At 27.3% G+C, this 27,131-nt stretch overlaps 1 protein-coding gene across 1 annotated transcript; it reads left to right on the forward strand.

Moving 5' to 3' along the window:
• Positions 1-849: 849 nt before the first annotated feature.
• Positions 850-27,131, forward strand: LOC130671493 (uncharacterized). Its single transcript, XM_057475413.1, has 6 exons — positions 850-1,205; positions 12,123-12,255; positions 14,599-14,741; positions 16,832-16,970; positions 21,044-21,158; positions 22,768-27,131. The coding sequence occupies exons 1-6, from the start codon at positions 1,142-1,144 to the stop codon at positions 22,888-22,890; spliced, it is 717 nt and encodes a 238-aa protein (XP_057331396.1). The 5' UTR covers positions 850-1,141; the 3' UTR covers positions 22,891-27,131.

Consider the following 27,131-nt stretch of genomic DNA (forward strand, 5'->3'; position numbering starts at 1 on the left):
GTGCAGTTAAAAGTTTAAATGGCAAGTGTATATTATTGACGCATTTGTTTACGTCATCACAAAAAAACAATAATAAAAAATAAAAATTACGTCGCCAATTGTTTTGATGTTTAAACGAATGATTGAATTATCATTAATTAGCGTCATAATATCGTGTCAATAATTATTTCCGTCAAGCCCTTCTGTAAAATATTATTCGTAATAATATTTAATTATAACTTAAACGTAACAAATGTGGTAATAAATAATGGCGCCAGTAATATTAATCCTCGTTATACATTCATATATATATACATATACATATATAGTTACTAGTCTTATATATATTAAATACGTATTGAGTATAAGGAATTGAAGTGAGAGTAATATGACAGAATGAAAAGTATCAAAGAAGAATTGAAAAATAATATATGATAAAGTATATGGGAGAAAAATCTATATATATCTATATATATATATATATATATATATATATATATATATATATATATATATATATATATATATATATATATATGAAAAAAAAATAAGCGATATTGGATTGACGATTAGATCAGATCGGATGACTTAAAGATGACAAGAGCAAGTACGTTGTATACTGAGTCCTATACTACGACTTACATATATATGTATATATATATATATATATATGTAGTCTAAGATGCAAGTTAACGTGTGATGTCGAATGAGGGTATGAGAGGGGAAAAGTGAAGCATTCGATGTAATTGTAACCGAGTTCTTTGAAATTACTAGGAGAAACAGTGGCGTGAGCGTGATACGCATGCGCAAATACTATAAGGATACCTTCAAAGTAGAGAACCGCGAAAACGCGTGCTTGTGACTTGAACTACTGCGAGGAGATTCAGTCGCGTATAGCCGGCCAGTCTACACGCAGTGTTTTTTACGTCTCTTTACATCCAACACCGGCTAAAAAATATCAAACGCGTTAAATTACCGCATTAATTATTAATTTAATAATCGTATTAATTCGTCGATAAATTATTTATTTATTTAAAACAGTAGAGTATTTTTAATTTATCCAAGTTACCAGTGTTTAAAAAATTTTTTTAGTGATTTACTAAAACTATACATCAATAAATTTTATTTATTTATTTATTATAAATAAATAAATATATAAAATATGAAGAGTATTGTAGAAAAACCATTGTCATGGTTCACCATACTTTTGGCGGCATTTTATTCCCGTGAGTATAAAAAATTAAATCGCTTGAATTGAGGGAATAATTTTTTTTTATCTGTCAACTTTGAAATAAAATTTCAGAGTAAAGGTGGATGGTATAGCAATCAATAATTAATTGAGCGGAAGTAACAGTAAATATTTGACGGAGATTTAAAAAATAAAATTTTTAAAATTAACTATGCAATTATTAACTGAACGTGATGTTTATTTGAAACGTAGTGTGAATTAATTATTTGTTTACAACCTTCAGTATTCATTGAAACTATTTTTGCATCTCATTCACTATATGTCAGTATGCATATGTCATAAATACATATACATAAATTATATAAACAAAAAACAAAAACAAATTGTTTATCAACATTTTTTTTTTTATCGAAATTTATAAAAATGATGAGTAATCATCTCATTGATAAAAATAGTACTACGTATAGTAGATACTATTCCATAAATATTTAACGATACCGTCGACGTTATCAATTAAAAGAGAACTTATCACGTAACATTAATTTTTCTGTCATACTTATGACGTCTTACAGAATTTAAAAGAACATTTTATTAAATGATTATTTTTTTTTTTTCGAAATTTGAATAAATGGCTGAGAGTTGGTCTAATTATTTATAACAAATAGACGATTAATTTACGTAAAAAACTATTCTCGAACGATCTGTAAGATGCGTTAGAAGGTACTTCTCATTGCGTCTGAAAATAGCACGCGTGTCTCACTTCAGTCACCACGTGGGCACGTCTCTTCCGTTACATCGTACGAGATGACGTATAAATTCGCGATTGGCTGAACAGATGGGCGTGCATCGCTCGCGCGTTTCTCGCAAATTTTCCCCTTTCATCGTCGCCCGCGTGTCCATAAGTCTGGTTGGGTTCCCCTTCTGTTAATCGTATCGGCCAAGCAAGACAACACTCACATACTTCTTACATTCTTGTCCAACACTCTCACATGTCCTTATACCTTTTAACTTATATATGTATATATATTACATGTATATATGCATATATTCATACAAAACTTTCCCACTATAATATTACACTACTGCATTGACGGGAATCTTTAAAAACTTTTGTCTCATTCTTATCCTTATTTCTTATTTTTACTTTTATCTTCATACTTTTCACTATTAGATAACATGCTTCTGTTAAATTATATGGTCATTGCTATATATAGAAATCATAGTTTTTTTATTTTTGACATTGAACACACGGATTTACAAGTAAATGCTTGTATGTACTTTAAGTGTCAATGCACTTGTGAAATAAAAAATCGAGGCAATCTACTTGTTTCTTATATTTTTTAAGGATCAAATGAGAAAGTTTTAGTTACCGGCACTGATATTTAAGTAATCAAAGACAAAAAATTAAAGAAATTTATTGTATATGTACAGAAAAAAAAATTCTTGGCGCGAGAAAAATTTTTCATTATGAAATGGAAAGAAAAATTTTCTTAGGATTAGGAAAAGTTTTTTGACAAAAAATTTTTTTCTTGCGCTAAGAAAATTTTAGTTTTTCAATTTTTGATGCAAAAAATTTCTTAGGACAAGTAAAAGTTTTCTTAGAATTAGAAAAAAATTTTTGATGCAAGAAATTTTTTTTTTCGCCCCAAAAACTTTTTCTTGGTTCAAGAAAATTTTTTATCGCCCTAAGAAAATTTTCAATTCATGATGCAAAAAATTTCTTAGGACAAGTAAAAGTTTTCTCGGAATTAGAAAAAATTTCTTGATGCAAGAAATTTTTTTCTTGCCCCAAAAAACTTTTTCTTGGCTCAAGAAAATTTTGTATGGCCCTAAGAAAATTTTTAATTCATGATGCAAAAAATTTCTTAGGGCAAGTAAAAGTTTTTTGCGCCAAGGAATTATTTTTTTATGTGTAAGATTTATTATGAATTTTTTTACACGTTAATTTCGATCAGGGCGAGTGAAAATAAATTAGTAGAGAGACGGTTGTGTTAAGTATATAGATATATATGTATATATGTATATATACATTGACAAGTGGTGGCGTTGTCGAAGTTAATCGTGTCGTTGGTATATTGGTAAAGCAAAGGCACCGTGACCCAAAGTCACGCGACGGGCATACTGGCACGCAAGAGATGCTGAGAAGGTGTGTAAGCAGGGTCAACGTCGTTGTCGTTATCGTTGTCGTCGCTGTGATCATTATTATTCGTTGATCATATCACGATGCTCTCAAGAGATGTCGCTTTAAAGTTTATATCCGTTTTGTTAAATTGTAAATTGCGATACTTGTCTTATCTACGTCATTATTATGTCAACTACTACTTCGCTAAATGTAATGACCAATTAGTCGTAACTGCATTCGTTACGTCGTTTATTTAGACTCTGTGATTTTTTTATTTATTTCAACTCCTTATTACTTTCAAAGTACTTACGCTGAGCAAAATGAATTTTATTTAATTAAGAAAATTTATGTGATTGATGATCGTTAGTTACCCCCATGAATAAAATTTATTAAAAAAATATATGTTAAAATATATCAATATATATAAAATATGTATAGAAAGTATATTTTTAATAGCTAACTTTTGGCCGATTTTCATATAATTTTATATATTTTAAATGTAATTAAAATATATAAAAAATACATGTATGAAAATATTCAAAAAATAAAATATATATTTAATATATATGTTACATATTCTAAGATATATTTGAATTATATTTAAAATATATACGAAAATCGGCCAAAAGTTAGCTATTAAAAATATTTTTTTTATACATATGTTAAACATATGTTTTTTTTATATTTTAACATATATTGTTATTCTAAATTATTTTCATGGGGGTAAATATATTTTTGTCTTAACAATTTATTATTATAATAAAAAATATAAGTTTCTAATTTTTTCTAACGGGATTAATTTTTTTTTTTTTTTTTTTTTTTTTTTTTTTTTTTTAATTAAATATCGAATTGAGTATAATAATTCTTGCGTCAAAAAATATATACTAGTAGCCCTTTTTCTGTTCAGTAAAATTTCATACTTAAATAATAATTTTTTTTCAAGAAAAAAAAAAAAAAAAAAAAAAAAAAAAAAAAAAAAAAGTTGCATAATTGAATAAATAACAAAAAGTCTAAAATTAATTAAATATTTTATTTAATAAAAAATAATTACGTATTAATTAAAAAAATAAAAATAATAAATATAAGTTATGAGTATAAATATTAACACACAACAAACATAAATTATTTTGTTTGAACATTTAAATTAATAAGGAAGTGTGTAAAGACGTTAGAGGTATTACGTGTAAATACTTAGGTATTGTTAAAGTATATAATTGCAGGTGAGAAGAGTAGTGAATTAGCAAGCGAGAATATATATGAGTACACAGACGATGTGAGAGTGTATATTTATTTATAACACACAACGGGAGCGTCGTACGATGGAAACCTGACCAATGAAAAGCCAAGAAGTGGTCTGGCCTTGCGGCTGGTGGCCTGTTGTGTGAAGAACAGTGACGCATGTAGAATAATACGAAATTAATCGCTCGGTCTGATTGCTTTAGATGTACATTCACCGACAGTAGCAACGTTCAATTAATCCTATTCTTTTCATCTCTTTGTCGTCATACTCTACGCTGCGGTTTTTATATTTTATTATTTTTCGCTAAAGCGATACGTATTTGATTACTCGTGGTTCAGATAACAGTATCGATAAAAAAACCAACAAAAAATTATTTCCCATTAAATTGTTAGAAAAAGTTATATTGTACTTTTTTCCGTGATCGATAATACTATTATTAATATCATTACCTAGAGTATTAGTTATATTTATTTCTCCATCGTTTTATACATTATTTTCAGGTAAATTTCTGATATAAATCTATCTAGTGTAATGGATCCTTATGAGGCAGTTTTCAAAAAAATTTTTCTACAATATGTTATATTTCGTCGGTTAGCATCGAATAATACCATTGGCTCGAAATATATGTGATTGCAATGAAATTTCGTGTACTTATTACTTGGGCCAATGCCTTAATCAAGTTTAAAGATGAGCAGAATCGATCGGTTAGTTTAGATATAGCGGGCGGGAAGAATTTTTTTTTTCATTTAAAAAAAAAATGAACTTTCATTGAAATATCTTTGAAACAACTATTAAACAAAAAGTCGTAGCTCAATTTTGTTAAATGCATTTCAAAGTTCGTGCAATTAGCTTTAATTTTCGTTATTCAACTTGCTTTCACAATTGTTTCTTCAAACTTTTCGATGGGTTTTAAAATTTGAAAAATTTGAAAAATAATAAACTTCTGCAGCTTTGTCTTCTGACATCCATCGAATGACACGTCATAATTAAATTTTGTAAAGTGTATGTTGTAGCTCACAAAATAAGCTTTGGTTAAAACTATTATAACTTTATTGGAAAATTTGTCTTTTGTATTTTATGGGGTTTCAAAGGAAAAGCGCCTGTATGATTTTCGTGGTATCGGAATTATGTTCAGATGAAAATTCCTACAATTTTGAAACGATTGAAGCGTGAAATAACTCAAGAAATTTCTGAGTTAATTTTTCGATCGGTTTTTAAAATGAGAAACAGTCAATTCGTTTGGGCATGACAGCTGTCTCAAATTTTCAAAATTGACGGAAGTTTATATTAATTAATCAGCACTTAAATATCATTTGCATCGTTTTTGAAAAATATTTTGTCATACAATTTTTATATTAAAATAAAATATAATCTGATTAAAGCCAAATGTCAATTGTAAGACTAAAATTATTTTTGCATTTTAATCTGCTTTCCAATTAAAATAACAATATATCCAAATTGTTCGTTAATTATTAAAATCCACACTTTTAACTTTTATTTAACAGGCGTTTAATTAACAAAATATATATCTGCTTGTCCTATTTATTTATTCAGTTTATCAATCACTAAATTTAATTTTATGAAACAATATTTGTCAATATTATTTTTATACAACTAAATTTAATTAACTCGTACTTAAAAAATTTATAATTAGCGACTAATGAAAATAAATTATTTCAATTAAATTAAAAGATAATTAGCAACAGTTGCTGATAATTGTACTTTATTTAATTATTTAAATAAACGTATTATTTAATAGCCGAATCGTGTAGCTGAGCAATGAAATTTTTTTTAAATCTTTTTTTATAAACTTTTTTTTTTTTTCACCACGAAAATCGCTAATGCAGAAGAGACTAGTAGAATTAACTAACGACCGAGCGTAATGTCTCTGTAATTTCTATCCCCGGGGTACTATAACCCACGTAGTCCATTTTGGAAAATGTCCATAAATTTATAGAAGGTAGAAGACCATATGGAGTATACTCGGCAAGTTACTAAATTCATTTTAGTTACTAATTTATTATATTATACCTTAAATATAAATATGTATGAAGTTTAATTATTTTTTTTACTGCCGCTCCATTTATAATGTAATAAAGAATAATTTGCTGCTATAAAATACAAGTATATAGAATTATAATTAAAATATTTAATTAAAATAATATAATATTGTCATATAAATTCATTGATAATATAATATGATAAGAGAAATATTAATTTTACTATAAAATAATTAATATTGTTAATCTCAGTAATAATATATTATAAGCCGCTTTATATATATATATATATATAACAATAATTTATTATCTCTCTATAGTCGTATGAGAAATAATTTCTATTTTATCCAAAAAATCAATTTTATTTAATCAATGGCTGCGACAATTACCAGCATTTAATTTAATTCAATTTATTTTGGCTTATCTTTCAATATGTGAAACGTAAACCTATGTAATTATCACAGCTAAATACCACTAAAATATATATATATATATATATTGTAACGGATGTGAAGCATCGTATATATATATATATGATGTAATATGAGAAATAATGAATCTATATGATAAGCATTTATAGAGATTTGATTGGATTGATATCAATTTCCGTTAATATCTATATAAATATATAGATATTTGTTGTGGGATACCCCAATGTGGTATTAGATTAATTATATTTATTTTATCAGATTGATCGATTATAATTATCATAAATTTGTTTATTGAACAATCGGGATTCAATTTATTGGATGCGTTTTATTAAGAGGTTTTATTTATCGGGCTTAACGTATTATATTTATATCAAATATTAGTATAATATAAGTATATAAAAATATGTTCGATCATAGTATTATTAGTGGATGCTTTATACATAAATTGGTATAAAAATTTGATCGTGCAGTGCTGCGAAAACAATAGCCGTTATTTGATTTTGATGGTGGAGGTCAGGTATGTTGGGAAATTTTTTAAATCCTATTGAAATCATTTTTTTTAGGTAATAAATTTCTGTGGAACTTGCGAATACAAGTTTCGGAGCGGATCAAAGCTCTCGGGGTACAACGGAGCGCTTGGAAAATTAAATTGAATATTCAGGATAAATGAATATTCTATTGAAAATATGTTCAATTATTTTAGATTAGTAAAATATGTGAAATTGAAGTATGTACAGTAATTGAGGCCAGCAAAAAAAAAGTATTTAACAATAAAACTTTTTTTAAATATTTCTTTTGGGCAAATTTTTAGAATTTTCGGAATATTAGTAAAAAAATTGAAACGAATGAACGAGAATATTTTTTAGGGCGAAATTTGAATATTTTTTAAATAATTTAAAATACTATCAAACTAATTGTAGGACAGAATTATCTGAAACCATAAAAGGGCAAAAATGCAAGTTAAGTCTTTTCGACTAATACTATAATATCAATCTATTTGATGAATTTTACAATAGCTTTTTTCAAAATGCTCTGAAAAGGTTTATTACTGTAAGCTTCCGAATTTAGAACATTTCTAAACTTTGAATTGATCATTTTTGAACTTTGAAAACATGCCAAAGTAAAAAAAATTTTCAACTGAGTACTTTTTTGGACCGTTTTTCGGAATTTTTTAAGCATAAAGAATTCGATTTGAAAATCTCGCTGATTTAAAAAACATTGAAAAAAAAACTTTAAAATCAATTACGAACGTTTTTTGAATTTTTCAAAAACGAGGTTTGGAGATCGAAAATTTTCTACTCTTGAATTTTTTTAAGTTCCAAAAATAATCAACTCTAAATTCTAAAGTGTCTCAAATTCAGAAGTTCACTATTATGAACTTTTTTTGAACATGACTTGGACCAAATTTGACTGATTCTCTTTATAATAAATATAATTAAATACATGATGGTTTATTTTGTCACGAATCCAAAGCGCGAAATTTTAAGGCTGCTCTTGCGTGTTAATTTTTTTTTTATCACTCTTATCTCTTGAAAAAGTTTAACTCAAATTTTGTAACTAAACATTATTTTACAAAAAACAACAAAAATTCATTTCCTCCCCTCGTTTAACGGGGAATTTTCGTCAATATTTATAAAAAAATTTTTCACTATATCAGAATTTTGAAATATGTGATATCATAATGACCAAACTCCATTAACAAAAATATTAATTTGCTTCGTTTATAATTGCTAATTAATTAATATTCATTAATAGCATGCATCACAAACAATTTATATTCATATGATAAATGAATAGTAATATTTAAAATAAATCCTTTCTACTAAATTGCAGATAAATATTTACTGGTTTAAATTGAACAGGAAAATAATTAAATTAAACCAATGTCGTTACATTAACCGTAATTAATTAACTTAAGAAATTTATTTATCTAATTCCTTAACATCCATTACATTGGCTATCATGATTTTTATTAAATTGTAACCGACAATTCCAAGTTGTATTATTTTATTCTATTTCTATGATGTCAATGATGTAGCAAACTGACGTCTTGTGAAATATTTTATTAGAACAAACTTTAGTTTGAACATCCTGAGTAACTTTATGGTAGATTTATACCAAAAGCTCAGCGTAGAAACTTGTGGTTCGATATCCGTCCATGCTGGTAATTTCGACAAGCTGTAATTGAATTTAACAATGCTCTGAATCGGACAGGATTTCCATTGGATTTGTATATCATGATTGATCAACCGGTTAATTTGTCCATTATAGAATTGAGGTCTGTTATTTTTTCAAAATTTATCTAGAAATAACATCCAGATTCAAATATTTTTATTTTACTAAATATTAAATTTCAAAACGTTACATAGTGAAAAAATTTTGATTAAGTATTCTTGATCTCGTATAAATAAATGGTGATTTATCGAAAAGCTATTTTTAACGTTCCATTACACGGTAACAATTTTTCAGACTGGGCGCGGATTTAATATACTGAGTAAATACGAAGCGAATGACTGCGTACTCGCTTAATTTGAATCAGTGAGAAATCCACTGGTTCATTCAGTGAGTAGAAAAGTCACTGGTGAATCAGTGAGATTCAAATTTGCTTACTGGTAAACCAGTGAGTATTGGGTTCACTGATTCAAACCAGTGCGAAATTTAAGTACCTCGAGTGTCCGTTGTCAACAGCGACCTATGATTAGTTATACCGGTTATAGAAAGTTATACATAACCTGATGTTTGTTTATTACACGGAAAAAAATTAATCGTGAATGCAAAATGATGCAGTCTTGGTAAATAAACATGATGAAATCATGTTGCATTCACATGATTTGTCATGATTCGGTTACATGATAGTCACGTTGCGGTAACATGAGAAAATCATGTTGCATTCACATGATTTGTCATGTTTCGGCTACATGATAATCATGTTGCGGTAACATAAGAAAATCATGTGGCATTCATATGATAATCATGTTTCGGCTACATGATAATCATGTTGCGGTAACATGAGAAAAATCATGTTGCATTCACATGGTTTGTCATGTTTCGGCTACATGATAATCATATTGCGGTAACATGAGAAAATCATGTGAATGCAACATGATTTGTCATGTTTCGGCTACATGACAATATGTGGCAGCAACATGATTATCATGTAGCCGAAACATGATTATCATGTGAATGCCACATGATTTTCTCATGTTACCGCAACATGATTATCATGTAGCCGAAACATGACAAATCATGTGAATGCAACATGATTTCATCATGTTTATTTACCAAGACTGCATCATGTTGCATTCACGATTAATTTTTTTCCGTGTAATGTCAATTGAATTAATTAATAAATTTCAAGCCAAATTGTGACCCTATTATTTCATTTTCTATTTTACATAAATTAAATTATGTTTTTAATTTAAGCTATCTTCCAAGCCTTGATAATTGCACACCTCAAGCGCGAAAGCGCTGGTGTGTTTTATGATCGCTCTAAATTTTTTGACTCATTCACTCACATTAAATTATCTCTAGACTTTTTCGATTACACTAAAATGGGTCAAATTTTATACCAACACAAAGACAATTTATTAAAGAATAACTTCGACCCAATATTAAGTCGATTAATTATTCCATTAATTAAATATAAATTATTTTAATCCCAGTAACACGAGTTGTCAATTGTCCTGTATGAAACTTAGTAAACCAAATAACTCTCGATAGACACAATTAATCGGCCTAACTTTTTTTTTTATTATCTTTGTATTTTTGATCACAAGAACCCTATTGAAAATTACTGTCTCAATCCTTTTAGTTTAATTGTAATTAAATAAAATAATAAGACTGATTATTCACGAAAAGTTTAGCGGCCATTTTTATTTTTACTATTGTTATTATTACAAAAGTAAATTTATTTTTCTTTTTTTCTCCCCATCAACTACTGGCAGCAGCACTAGCGTAAAACAGTAGGATTGAAAAAAAAGAGCGACATCTACAACAAAAATGCGGGATATTTAGAAAAAATTTTAATAAAAAAAAAAATCAAACTGGAATTAAGAAGTAAAAAAATCAAATTAATAATTTAAAAGTTGAATAAAAAAATTCATAAAAAAAAAAATAAAAGTAATGATTAAAAATAAAATGAGCGATTGAGGTGTGCAATTTTGGATTTTCCAACATTTTTTTATAATTTAATCGACCATTATATTTGTAAAATTTCGAAGAAAGTTCCAAGTGCAGTTTCTTTCTTCCACATTGCTTTGAATAATTTTAATACAGTTGATGTAATGAAAGTTGGAGATAGTAAATTTGCGTAAATATGTTTTTAATTCATTTATTTTACGTAAGTAATCATGCCCTATATGTATAAGTTGGGTTATGACGAAAGTTATATCAGCTCACTGTTGAATCAGTGAAACTCACTGGTGAATCAGTGGAAATTCTCACTGATAAATCAGTGACTATTACGTCCGCCATTAAAATTCACTGATTTACCAGTGAAGTTCACTGAGTAATCAGTGGGATTAAATGGCCGCCAAGACCACTGGTCGAATCAGTGAGTTTTACTAGTAAATCAGTGAGGTTTCACTGACGAACCAGTGGAATTTCACTGATTCAAATGAAGAGAGTTCTTATTTAATCTCTTTGGAGTGAAATTAACTCCGAAAGAGAGTTTATTTCAATATTAAAACTCTAGGATACTTGTATCAGTAATACAAATAAACTAACGATCGAAAAAAAAAATTAATTAAGTTAATTTAAAAAAAATGTTTACTGGTTCTATATTTATAAAAGATCCAATTATTTCATCAGTTATTTTTTCCGTGTATTCACTTATATTTTTATTTTTTATTTTTAACCATCGTTAGTCACGGTAATCCTTTTGATCTAGTAAAAAGGCAAGCAACACACCGAAGTAGATAAACTCGAGATTGGTCAGACGTCTGAAATGTTCATTTAACTCTGTGTAATTCAGAGATGTTTTTAGTTTAATATCAATTTTTTTTTTTTATTTCTTATTCTTTATTCTTTTTAATTAACTTTATTATTACTCTTTTCATGACGTAATTTCGTAATTGATTAAATTTTCAAATAACTTTATTGCTATTTATTTATATTTTTAAAAAAGTAACTTATGAAATTTTTTCATCATTTATGATTCTAGTACTTGCAAGTTGTCGGGGACATGAATGTGGCCAAGAAAATCTTATAAAGTGCGCGAGGCCACTTGGAAAAATTACAGATAACAACAATCTGGGATTTGTCACTACGAAAAATGAACTGCAAGCACTTTGTCCGTGAGTATTATTTTTTTTTTTAAAACATTTTCATTTTTAGCTGTAATTGACATTAACAATGCAACATATATTGTGTATATATAAATATAAATATAGACATAAATGTATGTCTCTATATAACACTGGTATGTAGCAGTATATAAATTGTAGAGGATTGACCGTAAAATTGGAATTTGAAAATAGAGCTTTGGCAATATCCGTGTCGATTTACTTTTACAATATAGACTGTATGCGATGACAGATTACTCGATATTTGATTTATTCTGTTTATTTTTAGTGGATAGTTTGTGGCTTATATGTCTCCTTGAATTTAATTAACTCTACTGTAGATTGTACGTAAATATATTTAAAAAGATTGATCAAGTAATTAAAACAGTTTGTTTTAAATAAATAAATAAAGATATTTATTTATGTTATCGAGGAAAAATTTAATTGTCGGAAATAGAAGATAAAACTTTTTTTTTAATTGGGACAATTTTTTTTTTAATTAATTAATCTATATTATTAAGAGAATAAGGAAAATTTTATTCCGGCCATATTTATATGATAAAATTAGTTAATGTTATTGAAATTGGTATCATTAGATAGGTCTTGACTTGAATTTGTGCCTTTTCATAGTTTAAACTCTTTTTAATTGCCAAGTATTGAGGTAAATAGATTTATCTATATCATTCGAATTACATTTAAATTACGCGGGAAAAAAGACGATCGTATTTATTTTCTTTAAATAAATTAATACTTTAATTATTCTGTCACTAAATATGACTGAATGTCACTGAATATATAGCTATATTATTTATATCGCGTTACTTATTCCAAAATGACAGATTTTTATGCTCCCTTTTGGTTTTAGGAAGCTGCTCAAAGCCAAAAAAGTGTGCATAGAAAAAAAAGGATTCATTGACACAAAAAATCTTTACTCGCCTAAAGAAAATTTTTACTTACCCCAATAAATTTTTTGCATTGTGAATTGAAAACAAAAATTTATTTAGAACTAGAAAAAAATACTTGGTGCAAGGAATTATTTCTTGACCAAAAAAATCTTTTCTCGCCCCAAGACAATTTTTGTATTTAATTGATAATGTATAAAATTTCTTGGTGCAAATTAAAATTTTGTTGCGGCAAGAAATCCTTTTTTTTGCGTATTTTATAAATTTAGTAGAGATATTTAGGCAGTCACGTAGTGACTGCAGATTGCTCGTAATCTTTTATGAGAATGATATATTTATATGATAAATTGAATTTAAATATCGAAATTTGGTATTATTTGGAGAAATCAAAATTTAAATTTCAAATTGTAGGCCTAATTAAATTTAATTTCAGTCATTATTTAGATCTGTTTAGATACGTAAAGATTTACGAATCTAATCTAAAAAAAGCGAATTATTTTATTGAAAAGATTTAAAATTTTAATGAAAAAAATTTCGAGATTTTGTAAAAAAAAATTACATTCAAGATCTACGTAAATATTTATGTAGATCTAAATTTAAAAGAATAAGATCTGAGGTGATCTAGTCAGATCATGTCAAATTTAAATTATTTTTTCCCGCGCAGATAATTATTGAATTTAAACTTTTTTTTTAATGTTTTAAACCGGCCACAAATGGATCACAAAATTTGATAAAAATTTTGAGATTATGTAAAAAATAAAAATTTAAGACCTCAGGAGATCTACGTAACTACTTATGTAGATCTAAAATTTAAAAAAATAAGATCTAATCAGATCTCGTATCAAATAATTTTTTCCCGGGCAAATAATTATTGAATAAAACATTTTCTTTCTTTTTTTGATATTCGAAGCTATAAAAATTATAAACTGGCCACAAATGGATCACAAATTCTGTACTTATTAAAATGAAGTACTAAAGTTTTATAACAAACATATATATCATTAATTAAAAATGCTTGTAGAGAGTCCTTGTAAATTTCTAAAACTTTGTTCTACCTATTAATTCTTGTTAAACAAGTTTGACCATCTTCCTCCTCTATTATACAAAGATACTCAAAATATATAGCCAAGTCTACTCAAGAACCTGCTGGCCACTACTACTTGAGTTAAGATCGAGTCAACATCATAATAGAAAACAGACAACTGATGTTAAGTGGTTCACAGTCAATTTACCTATAATGCGCTTTTGTTCAAGTGTTGCAGTAATATTTAATTCTGTGTAAGGTTCCCTTAATGGACAGTAATTTATAATTGAAGTTATAATATAACCCATATAGTTCTGTTCTTCGTTAATATTCAATTTACAATAAGTAACTTCATAAATGTCTGATAATAATTATATGAACAAAGTTATTACTGTAAAATAAAACTTTATGGTAATTTTATGCTTGCAGAGATTTACAATCGAGTATGAAGTGCATAAACTCGTACACCAAGAACTGCATGCCCGATGAACAGAGACAAAATTTCTATTCTCTTTATCAGGGTGTTAATATTGCGATCAAAGAACTGTGTCAAGAAGGAAGTTATCAAGACGGTAAATATTATTACTTATACACACGCATATATATATATATATGTATATATGTACAGGAAAAAGTGGGATAAAATGGGACACCACTTTTTTTTTGTAAATATTCATCTACACCCGGGAAAAAAAATTTAGATCAAATCAGATCTGATGTTTCAGATTTTGAACAGATCTGCATTTTGGCCAGATCTGTTTGGATCAAATTAGATCTACTCTGATCAGAATAGATCTGCTTGGATCTAAACAGATCAAGGTAAATAAAAAACACTCTTAAATCTGCTCAGATCAAATTTGATCTAATTCGCTAGATTTAAATAGATTTGTTTTTAATCTCTATCCTAATAAAAATTGATATGTCTGATTAAAAATATATTTAATATATCATAATAATATAAAATATATAGGATTGAAGCCATTAAAATTAAAAGTAAACGTTTCATGTTCCATATGAGATCAGCTGTATCTTCTCCTTTGAATAATACAAATGAAATTTAACTTAATGAAGATTCATATTCAAGATCACTCTTCTCCAAACAATACGAATTGACATATAATTAAGAAGATACCAATTTAAATAAATAGCTGAATAAATAAAAAAATGTATTTATTTTAATTGGACCGATTTTTACAATAACGTCTTAACTTACAGGGTTAGTTAAGACGTTATTGCAAAAATCCGTCCAATTACGATAGACTTTTTAGAATTATCAAAATTACGGTGAATGTGTCAAAATTCAGCTAGTTAATCTTATAATTATAATATAATGTAAAGAAATATTTCTTTATAATCTGTACAGATCTAATCTGATCAAGCAGATCTGAATTTTTTTTCCCGAGAAAAAGTTATATCAGCTCAGATCTGGTTTGATCCGTACAGATCCAATTAGATCTATTTATATTTACTTCATAAATTGATCGTTTAATCAATGTTGATCTATTTTGATCTGACTAGATAAATAAGTGACTCATTTTGTCCCAATCTCTTTTCTCTCTTTCTCACTGTCTATATATCGCGTTACTAATTCCAAATTTTTATACGCCCTTTTGGCTTTTGCCACTAAGTTTAAAACCTAGTGCTTGCAATTTTTTTTTTAGCCAATCATTTAGTAGATTTATTTTAAAGCCAAAAATGCCTATGAAAATATGTCCTTTTGGAATTAGTGACGCTGTGTATACATTTAATGCTAATTAGATGCTTCCATTAATGAGCGATATTAGATTCTCGACATTGCCAAAGGATGACTGATCCTATGTCTATACTCAATTCCGTATCTATAGTAGGTAATCTCGAGAGTGCTGACTGCATTATTGAGCCGAAAAGCTCTCACTAGCCCTTACTAGTTTGCCAGTTATCTTCTCATCACTATTATACACATATTCACTGTGTAATCTTATCGATAAAATTTTCATCTGACACATTTACATTTATAAAATAATTAGAAGCCGGACATGACGGGATGGAGCGAGTAATTAATTTCTGCTGAATTTAATTACATTTGTCCCCACTTCTATTACTAGCAGACGTAAAATACGTCGTCTTACAACTCTTGTAAAATATTAAAAAAAAAAAAAATTAATGAATTTATCGTACAATTTTCAATTTAATTTTTTAATGGCATCAAAATTTTTTTTCAAATTCAATGCAATGTAAAACTGTTACAAGATTTTATTATGTCGACTAAATTATACACAAAATTAATATTAAATTTATTACGAGCATTGAAAACTTCTTTTTTTCAAAAAAAAAAAAAATTGAATTGAATTAAAATCTGATTAAATTGTAATGAAATTTATTCATCTTTTTGATGAATGAATAATAAAATAAAAAAAAAAATAAAGTTGTTCATTTGAAAATAGATATGAATGTGCGACAGAATGTACAGCCTCTCATCTTCAAGTTGAATATTTTTTAAATAGTTTACAATTGACGGAACTTTTAATGAAGCTCCCATGGATTCGAATCGAAAAATTTACTACACGAAATCGTGAAAAATTTTAACGAGAGTGACTATTAATTATTCGAGTACTCTCGTGCATTTATTTCATTCAATTTTACACGGAAATATTTATTACTATTGTTGTTGTTTTTGTTTTAGCTTTTTTAAAACACGCCCCTTGTATGCAGAAGGTTCAGACCGATTATGAATTATGTTCTAAGAGATACCAACAGTCAGTAATTGAATTGGAGTCCAAGAATAAGACAAAGTCTTCAGAAAATATCAAGTCTGTGTGTTGGTAAGTTCAAATAAATAATAAATTGCTTAGTGTTGATTAAATTTCGTCATTCATAAGACATGAATTTTTTTTTGAAACGTTTATTTCTCAAAAAATACAAAATTTTTTAATATGGGACTGTTACTATTCGATGGATTATTCAGACAAGGTCGGAAACTAACTCCGAAAGGGGTTTCAGTGGAGTCAAGACATAAACCCCCATGAAAAAATATATGATAAAATATAAAAAAAATATATAATAGCTAACTTTTGGCCGATTTTCGTATACATTTTATATATTTTTCATAAATTAGAAATATATCTTAGAATATATAAAAAATACATATATAAAAATATCTTAGTAATATATTTTAAATCTATAAAAAATCTAATTATGAAAATATAAAAAAATTATAAAAAAAAAAAAATTTTAAGTTAATCAACTACATAGAAAAAGAAATCTAAAAAGTTTATATAAAATATATATTTTTTATATAATTTTTTCATTTTCATATATTCTAAGATGTATTTTTAATAAATTAAAAATATATAAAATATATACGAAAACCGGCCAAAAGTTGGCTATTTAAAATATATTTTTAATATATTTTAACATATATTTTTTTTTATAAATTTTTTTCATGGGGGAATACTCTTGTTTTTTCATTATTGGAGTCAGTTTTCAAAAAAAATACCGATGGTGGAGGATTTGTAAGATTGTTGGGAATATTTGCGCCAACTCGCATGAAAAAAAGCTATATCCTAAAATTATACTGAATAATATAACACAGTTTATCTTATAATACAATTATTCATATATATTAAAATAACTATTTTTTTGCCGCTTTAATTATATAATTGTATATTTTCGAAATATACAAATATGATGTACAGTGCGCGTCATTGATTCGTACCGGTTGAAAATTTTATGGTAAAATAGAAAAATCGAAATTTCGACATCTGTAAGTAAAGAAATCAATAAAAGCAAAATCTTTATAAGCATCAATTTAATCAAAATTAAAAAAATAATTAACTGAAAATAAATAACTCAAAATATCAATCACAATTGAAATAGAAATTAAAAATATTAGCAATTAAAATAATTACACACTTTATAAACGAAATATAAGTAAAATTATAATATTAACATAAGAGACATCAATATAATTGGATAATTTAAAAACCTATCAAATATAAATATAGACATTGGATAAAATAAAATGAACTGAATTGAGAGAAGTCAGTAAAAAGACATTTGAATATTTATTTTTATAAAAATATTGACAGTTATTAATATATGAATTCTTAAACAATAGACATTTATAAATTTAAACCAGCAAATTTAAAAACCCGTCATTTTAGACATCTGTAAATTTTGATTTATATAAACTCATAAATTCAAATAAAAATACAATTAAATATATAATTGCTTGCAATTTACGAGCTAATAAAAAATTGAAACAAAACTTATTCTATCTCGAGAGCACTAGACCACAACCCTTTGATGTTTACGGAGTCAGTTCTCCAGAAGGCTGCGGATCAGGAAGCGGCGAAATTCCCCGCGCTCAAAAAAATAACCTAAACAATTTTAAAATAGCGAGTGTCGTGTTCATTAGAGTTAGCTACTCATCGAGGTTTATCGTCTCTGATAAATAGCTTGCAACTCTTTGAGTCTAACTCTCTTAATTGGCTTACGAGCCATCAGTAGAGTTATCACCTGCAAGGCTCGAAATATTTTTCAAAAACACCTAAATTTTTATTTCTCATCTTTTGGCTGCCAAATATGTTTTTTTGGCAACGAAATATTTCCGATATAGTTTAATTTTTGCATTGCAAGTTTTGAAAAGTTGTGTCTATGATTACGCAAGTCTTATTTACGTTTTCAACGTCTAGTGTACGATCAATCTAAGATTTAAATTTTGACTCAGACAATTATTTATAATTATTCCGTCGACAAACTTTTCATTAAAATGTCAATTGGTTTTTATGTCAAAGTCATCCCCTTTATCTGCTCTCTGTACTAATAAATGGGGAAACGTTTTTTGTCTCCTTATCAACCGCAAAAACCGCAAAATATTTCTACCCAAAACAGCTGCCATAAGATCGATAGTGTCACTCAAAAATGAATAATTTATTCAATCACTTCCTTTTCAATAACTCGTAAATGTACAGTGAGAAATTCGTAATGAAAAGTATATATTTTTAAAAAAATTTGATCGAACATCAACAAAGCGGACGAGCGCATTGCTGTTTATTCATAAAAATAACGAGTATGCTTTTATAATTTTTCCAATAATTAGTCGCAATATTTAATCAAGGATTGAAATTGAAAATATGCATATGAAAACGAGCCTTGACACTGTGTCAAGTATCGACTGCGACAGTAATTTCCATAAGTATGAATTAATATCGTTATCATTTATTCGCCAGTGGCTTTTGTGTCCAACTAATTAAAATTATTTATTGCGTCAATGCTGGGAATCCCCGCGACGTTAAATCAGATTATAGAATATGAGATTATATTAAAAAATGTTTTTTAAAAAAAGTATTTAAATATATAACAACGAATTTGGTATAACGGTTATAATACGGACTATACTCGTGTATGATTTCGCAAATTCCATGTACTTTTGTTATTTTTTTTCATTCTCTACTGGTAGTCATTCTCTTGGCTGACTACGGAGGAGCCAGTGAATGTTGGTCTTCCTCCGGGAAACGAGTTCAAAAGCTGCAGTAGACCGTAGCACAGATAGGCTAATGACGTTACATCCTCAACTGTACCATCGAGCAACGGACTCGACACATTCCCGCGGGAAAAGTGGATACGAGTGTTAGAAGTGTTCGTAATGAATATACACAAAATGAAAAGATAATATGACTCGTTGTTACCCAAGTATCTACAATTTTACTCAAAATTATATTCTACTAATTCTTCTTTTTAACTCCTCTTGTATAATTGTTTTATTTTACGTTATTTCATTCCGTCTTTATTTAGTTTTTTTATTTAATTTTATTTATTTCATTTGAAACTCTACAAAAAAAAAAATTATTCATTTTGTTCTCATATCAGTCATAATTAGTGTGAAATATTTTACTTTAGTCATATAATATATATGTATATATTTTAATTTGTAAAAGCCGATTTATGAGTAGTACACTGGGGCAAGATGGGACATTTCAAAATTTTGGAATTTTTTTATGTTGCTATCGAGATTTCATAAAATTTCTGTATTCAAATTCTGTGAGTAAAAAGAACTTGGGGTAAAGGTCACTTGAAAAAAAAAGTTTTCTGAGGAATATTTCATTTTTTTGAGGTTAATATGAATTTTGAAGCGTTACAAAGAAGGGTAAAATGGGTCACCTACGAAATTTTAGAGAATGAAAAGAAAATTCTCCGAAAAATTTATTCGAAATCGATAAAATTTGATGATCCTGAAGTTAGCAGACAATTAAAAATTTTCGGATTTTTTTTCCAGCAAATAAATTACAAAAAAATAAAAACTAAAAATATGCACTTGTAGGGAATTTAAAAAACTACAGGTGCAACTTTTTCAAATTTTTTTTTTTTTTTATAATTTACTGTCTAAAATAAAATCCAAAAAATATTAGACGTCAGCTAACTTCAGTTTCATAAAATTTGAATTTTTATCCTTTGGAAGCCATGAAAATTCAAGTAAAAAAATTTAATTCGCAGACTGAGTAGAAAGGTAAAAAAAAATTTTGCACGTGAACATTTTAGGAACTTAGAATTAATCAAAAGTTATTTAAAAAATACAAAATTCCGATATGAAACTATTTTGGAAAAAGAAAATTTTTCTGCAATAATTTTTGATAATCAATTTTTTTCGGATTTTCTCGATATAAAGAAAAAAATGAAAATAAAATATACTTTTAAATAGCCGAACATATTCGTTATGAAAAGAATTTCAATAAAGTAAAACTTCTTTCATAATTAAATATAACTACAAAAGCTCTTTGTGAAAAGAATATCTCTGCAAGGAATGTGCGAGTCGACATATTTAAATTTTCTTTATAAAAATTAACTATTCCTATGAAAACTAATAAATGTTTGTTATTTTTAAACTTTGTTACAGCGCATTTCGTGAATTTTTGGAATGTTCACACCACACAGTGCGACGGAAGTGTGGCGAAGAGACAGCCGAATTCACCAAAGACTTTCTTGACCGAATGTCGGATTCTTTAATAAAGGTGAGCTTGTTGTCTTTATTTTACACTCATAACTCTCATATTTCTTACACAAAAAAAAAAGTATACACCGCCAACAAACTTTCTTAATTCAAGTATTTACTTACTTGAATAGTGCCAATAAAAATTAATTGCCTGTTTTTATTAAAATAAGAAATATTGTACTTCAATTTAGTAAAACTTTTTTAGTATTAAGTACACACAGAAAAAAAGGATTTCTTGACGGAAACAATATGTCTCGTCCCAAGAAATTTTTTGCATTATAAATTTAAAATAAAAATTTACTGGCGAGTGTTGCCAACACACGAGTGTCGAAAGCCCTTCCTACTCAATCCGTTACAATAGTTTTTGCATCAAATGTTAAGAAAGAATGTCTCTGATTGGTAAAAAAAGTACAGTACATTAAATTTAATCTTTTAATTAATCTAAAATAATATTCAATCTTATTAATTAAATACAGTAAGATAATTTTCTATAGTGTGGGACTTTCGGTATCAGGCGTTTTGAGCACCTGACAAAATATCCCCGACAAAATATCTCCGGACAAAATATCCCCATGAAAAGAAAGCAAAAATAGTAAAAGTGGCAACTATTACATAATAATATTATGGGGGATATTTTGTCCCCATAAATATCCCCATGAAAAGAAAGTAAAAATAGTGAAAAAAGCCAAAAAAACTGACACAAAACTGGGGATATTTTGCCCAGAGATATTTTGTCGGGGATATTTTGTCAGGTGCTCAAAACGCATGGAACCGGGACTTTCCGCTGTCCTAACTCGAGACGGCGGTTGATTGGGTTTTCTGTTGGATCGTTTAATGGCTAATAAATAGTATATCTATATATACGTAGAACATGTACGTTTGTCATCCCTGATTAAAAAAAGCGATTTAAAACGATTCGAAATAAAAAATTTTAAATACTTTTTAATGCTTTTGAATACCTTGAATACTTTTGAATCCCTTTTCTTATGGGGATTTAACATTGCAAATCGTTTTAAATCGCTTTTTTTAATCAGGGATATTTTTCACAAACAAAGTGGACATTTTTCGCGATACTTATTCTTTGTAGTATCATTTTTAACCAATCAGAGACTTTCTTACCATGAGTTGCAAAAAAAATTTTTTGAGACAAAGAAAAAATTTCTTGAAGTAAAAAAAATTTTCTTGCATCACTCGATTTTTTTTAGTCTTAAAAAAATTTTTATTTTTAAATCATAAAGCAAAAAATTCTTTTTTTGGTATACACAGAAAAAAATTATTTCTTGGCCCAATAAAACTTTTTCTTGCCTCAAAAAATTTTTTCTTGGCTCAAGAAAATTTTCGTTTTCAATTCCTGATTTCCAAAAATTGCTTAGGACAAGTAAAAATTTTCTTGGGACGAGTAAAAATTTTTTGCGCCAAGAAATTTTTTCTCTGTACTATCAGTCAAGTAGACAATTTTTATTAAATTTAATTTTTTTTCTCTCAGTCTTCTGTAATTTAATTAAAATGTTTGGAATTTGTCTCTATTATGTACTCAAATTAAATTAAATCAGCTGACAACATCAACAACAACAACACAAATAGAACCATAAAGACAAATATTAAATGTCTACCCATGTGTGTTATAGGTGCACTGTTCTCCTTACACCCAAAGTGAGTGCATTGTTTCGGGGACAGCTAGCAGCAAGGTAGGAATAATAATGCAATTGACAATAGTACTTGTCCTAGCAGCTCAATATTTATTCACGTAAAGGTATCAGTCCATCACTTCTTCTAATCGTGTTGTGACGGAAGCATAAAAGTGCCTTTGCTTTCCGTTGTTTCTGTGTACGTCAGACGAAAAAAAGAGATATATCTACTCATATATAGATATAAACTACGCACACTATTCGCCATTAAACAAAATTATAACACTATTAAAGGACGTCATTCTCAATAAAATAAACGTTACGAAACAACGGTTTTGTGACTGCATAGTTAATGAAGATTGAATGACTGAGCATAATATATCTATATATATACCATCAAACTAAAAAAAAAGTTTTAAGATGTAATAAAATAAAAGCGAGACAGATGAACGATAAACTTGTGAATAATTCAAAGTAATCACAACTAACTTTATTCTCGTAAGCAAACAATTGAAATGATGTTCACTTGTCTGCCGTTAGTTGAAGCTGTTATATGACTTGTACATACTTTAAAATAATGATAATGATAATATAAATAATTTTTATTATTATAATATAAATTATAATAATTAAAAATAAATATTCATCGCGATCGACTTAACTATTAACTTATTCATAATATGTGTTCACAAACTTTGCTTTTTAATTCACTCGATGTTCACTTCATTTATATTTAATTTTAAAATAAAAAAAAAAAAAAACATATTCTCTAGACATTATAGATGTACATATATATACATACACTTAAAGTATAAAGAGGAAAAATTTCCTCGACTTTATTCATATCCGTCGAGTTAAAAGTTTTGTCATACATTTTATGTGCTACGATAATTATTATTAATTTTAAGTTATTTTTTTGCATTTCAAAATAATTTATAGTACTTGTAGAATGGTATCATTTAAAGAAATTGACTACTTGTCATTATTAAGTGTTGTCGAGAAAAATATTTAGCTTTTTACTTTTCTTAGCTTCATTGTTCTTCATAAAAATTCCGTTTGTATTTAAATCTTAGAGGTTTTTTCTATTTATATAAGAGTTTATTTGAGACAGTAGTGAATGAGTTGTTTGTTTTAAGAAGCTCGAGACTTTTACTTTTTATTTACTCCTTTTATAATTTGGCTTTTTACAAATGAGCAAATGATTCTCGCCAAAATATAAGTAATGATATTAATTACTTTTTTATTTTATTAATTTCGAATTGTTTTTTTTTTCTAATATCTGAGCACGGAGAGAAATTTATGGTAACAATTACAATATATTAGGGAATGATTTCCATAACGTATGGTAACCGATTTTTTTAAAATATCGATTATACGAACGGTACTCATCCAAATTATAGTACCTACTAGGGTGGGTTGAAAGAAAACTTTTTTTTTGTTTTTCTTAGCATGGGGGTAGAATTTGTACCTTATAAAAAAAAAGATTTTTTCAAGAAAAAAAAATTTGTTACTCAACATTTCGAGGTAGCCCACTCGTTTTTAAAATAAATAATTGATCAAACGGGGTAGTTCCAACGAGAAAAATTTTTTTTTGTCAAAAATCGTGGAAATCATCTAATAATTGTCCAATGTGATTTTTTTTTACTCCACTTTCATTTTAATTCAAAAGAAAATGCTTTTCATTTTTTGATTTTTTACTTGATACTCGTATTGTAACGAGTCCCAGAAGTATGGGGTTCTATACTATACTGTATGGTACTGGAGCTATTGTATTGCTCACACATATGTATAGTAGGCACGGCGAAACAGCATGGCCCTGAGACCCACACAGTAAAAAATATTGTGTACAATTCGTGTGTTAAAAACGGTTAACACGAAATATGTGTTGAAATTTCGACACAAACTTTGTGTAACCCCTTTTTAACACAAAGATTATGTTGAAATATCACCACAAGAGGGCGCAAAGAATTCGACAGTGACACACAAAATGTGTTAATAAAGAGTTTATAACAAATTTTTTATGTTACAAAATAAAGTGACACAAACTTTGTGTTAGTTTAACACACTACAATTTTTAACACAAACCGTTTTCGACACAAATACACAATATTTTTTACTGTGCATACTACAATGCCGAGGGCACAATGCTACTAGTTTTTCCCGCCATAATTTCTGGCGTGTCAATTAATGTATACTATCGTATTACCACCAAAACTATATAGATGTCGTTAGACTAGATTTATCGGCCAAAAGCATTGTGGATACGGCAGCGCAGCATGGGCCTGACGGCCAAACTGACATTGCGGCGTCCGCGACAACTATTGCCAATGTTACTATTCCCGCAATGGTTGAATCATCTATGCATATAATTTTATAACCTATAAAAATCTTCGATACCATACAGTATGGCGTTCACGCCCATACTGGCATAGTGATATCCGCAAAATATTTCTTACCGTGTACTAGGAATATTTACCATAATTTTCTCTCTGTGAAGATAGATAGAATTAACCGACATCCTGTGTAATATATTTATCGGGGGAATATAAAAAATAAAATTTAGGGAGAATTAAACGAGTAGAGGAAAGACAAAAAAGTGATTGATTATTGATAATATTTTTTTTATCGAGTTAATTTAAAAGTAAAAAAAGTTTATTGTTTAAATAGTCAAGTTTTTATTTGTTTTAAATAAGTGAATATTATTTTTTATAAGACTATAAAAGACTTGATTAAGAAAAACTATGCACAGATATTTATCTGATTGTTAATAAAAATTACCGTATATATATTATTGTAATAAGTAAGTAGAAAAATTATGTAGCTTTGGGCTACTGAAATAATTAAATTTTGCCTATTAGGCATAAAAAAAAATATTGAGTATTATATTGTGTAAAATATACGTATACTATTTATAAATATATGTTTATTTAATTATTTGTAATATATGGTTATTTACCGTTTACTTTAAACAACATCGATGTAAAATTTTAAGATAAATTGCGAGATGAAAGTTTCCGTGTGAAAAAAAAGGTAAAAAAAAATTCCAATAGTCGGACTTCGAAATTTAAGACAAATTCTAAATTTAGTCGAAATTTTTAGAAATTTCGTACTGGAGAAGTATCGAAAAATTTCTGAAAAACTGAAAATTTCGACTATTTGTCCAAGCGGAATCCAAGTTTTTTCTGGAAATTTGAAAATTTCGAACTTTTTTCGAACTTCCATTCAATTAGTGATACTACGAAAGTTCGTAAAATAAAAAATTTCAACCGTTTCTAATTTTCGAAACTGATTTTTTTCTATTCGAGAGAAGTTCCGAAAATTCGAAAATTTCGAACTTTCATTTCAATGAATATGAAATGAATACATCTTCTAAGAACGTTGTTATGAAATTTTGTATTTTTCCACTAAATTCTATCCCATAATTTATTTTTTAAAATTTTCTACAAATTCGAAAAAATTCGACCAAAGTTCAAAATTGTCTCAAAATTCAAAGTTCGACTAGTCGAACTTTTTTCACACGGACTGTTGATTTAGTAATTGGCCTGAAAAAAAATTGTTTAGATCTACGTAAATTTTATTTTTATTTTATAAATCAATGTATATGTGCAAAGATCTACATATATAGATTTAGGTTGATCTCTATAGAGACATAAGTAGATCTGAAAGTTTGACACATGACAAGATCTAAGTAGATTTAATTTGTTCGACCGTTGATCACCATTTACCTGTAATGTCAATTGATCTAGATCTTTTTAAACGTATTAAGATCTATGTAGTTTTTTGTAGATCTAATTAATTCTCTTTGTTATTAAACCCAAGAAAAAAAATTAGAATGTAGTAGATCTAATTTTATTAAAAATTTTTAAGATCTATGTAGATCTGTGATTTATGTAGATCAAAACCAAACCTTAGATCTAGGAGATCTATATAAATCTAAACAGATCTATTGATATCGATGTAGGTTTCAAATTAACACTCAGATCTAATCAGATCTCGTTAGATCTAAATTATTTTTGCCAAAAGATCTATAAAGATCGATGTTTATCCTTATTGATCTTGATAGATCTTTATAGATTTCAAAAGCTGATCGAACAATTTTTTCAGGTGAATGAGTAAAAAAAATTTTCAAATTAATAAATTATAAATAGCGAAATAATAAATAAAACGGTAATGTTTTTTATACATATATATAAAATGTATACAGTATTTATGCATAAGTCACCGGCATCTAAAAATAATTTATTTGTATTATAGCATGATATAAAAATAATAAGTAATTGTAAATAATTTATTTAGATATTCAAAGTGCTAATATGTCTTTCGATGTAGTACACATGAATGTAATAATAATAATAATAAATATA

Source organism: Microplitis mediator, chromosome 7 (genome assembly GCF_029852145.1).
Source record: "Microplitis mediator isolate UGA2020A chromosome 7, iyMicMedi2.1, whole genome shotgun sequence".
NCBI lineage: Eukaryota > Metazoa > Arthropoda > Insecta > Hymenoptera > Braconidae > Microplitis > Microplitis mediator.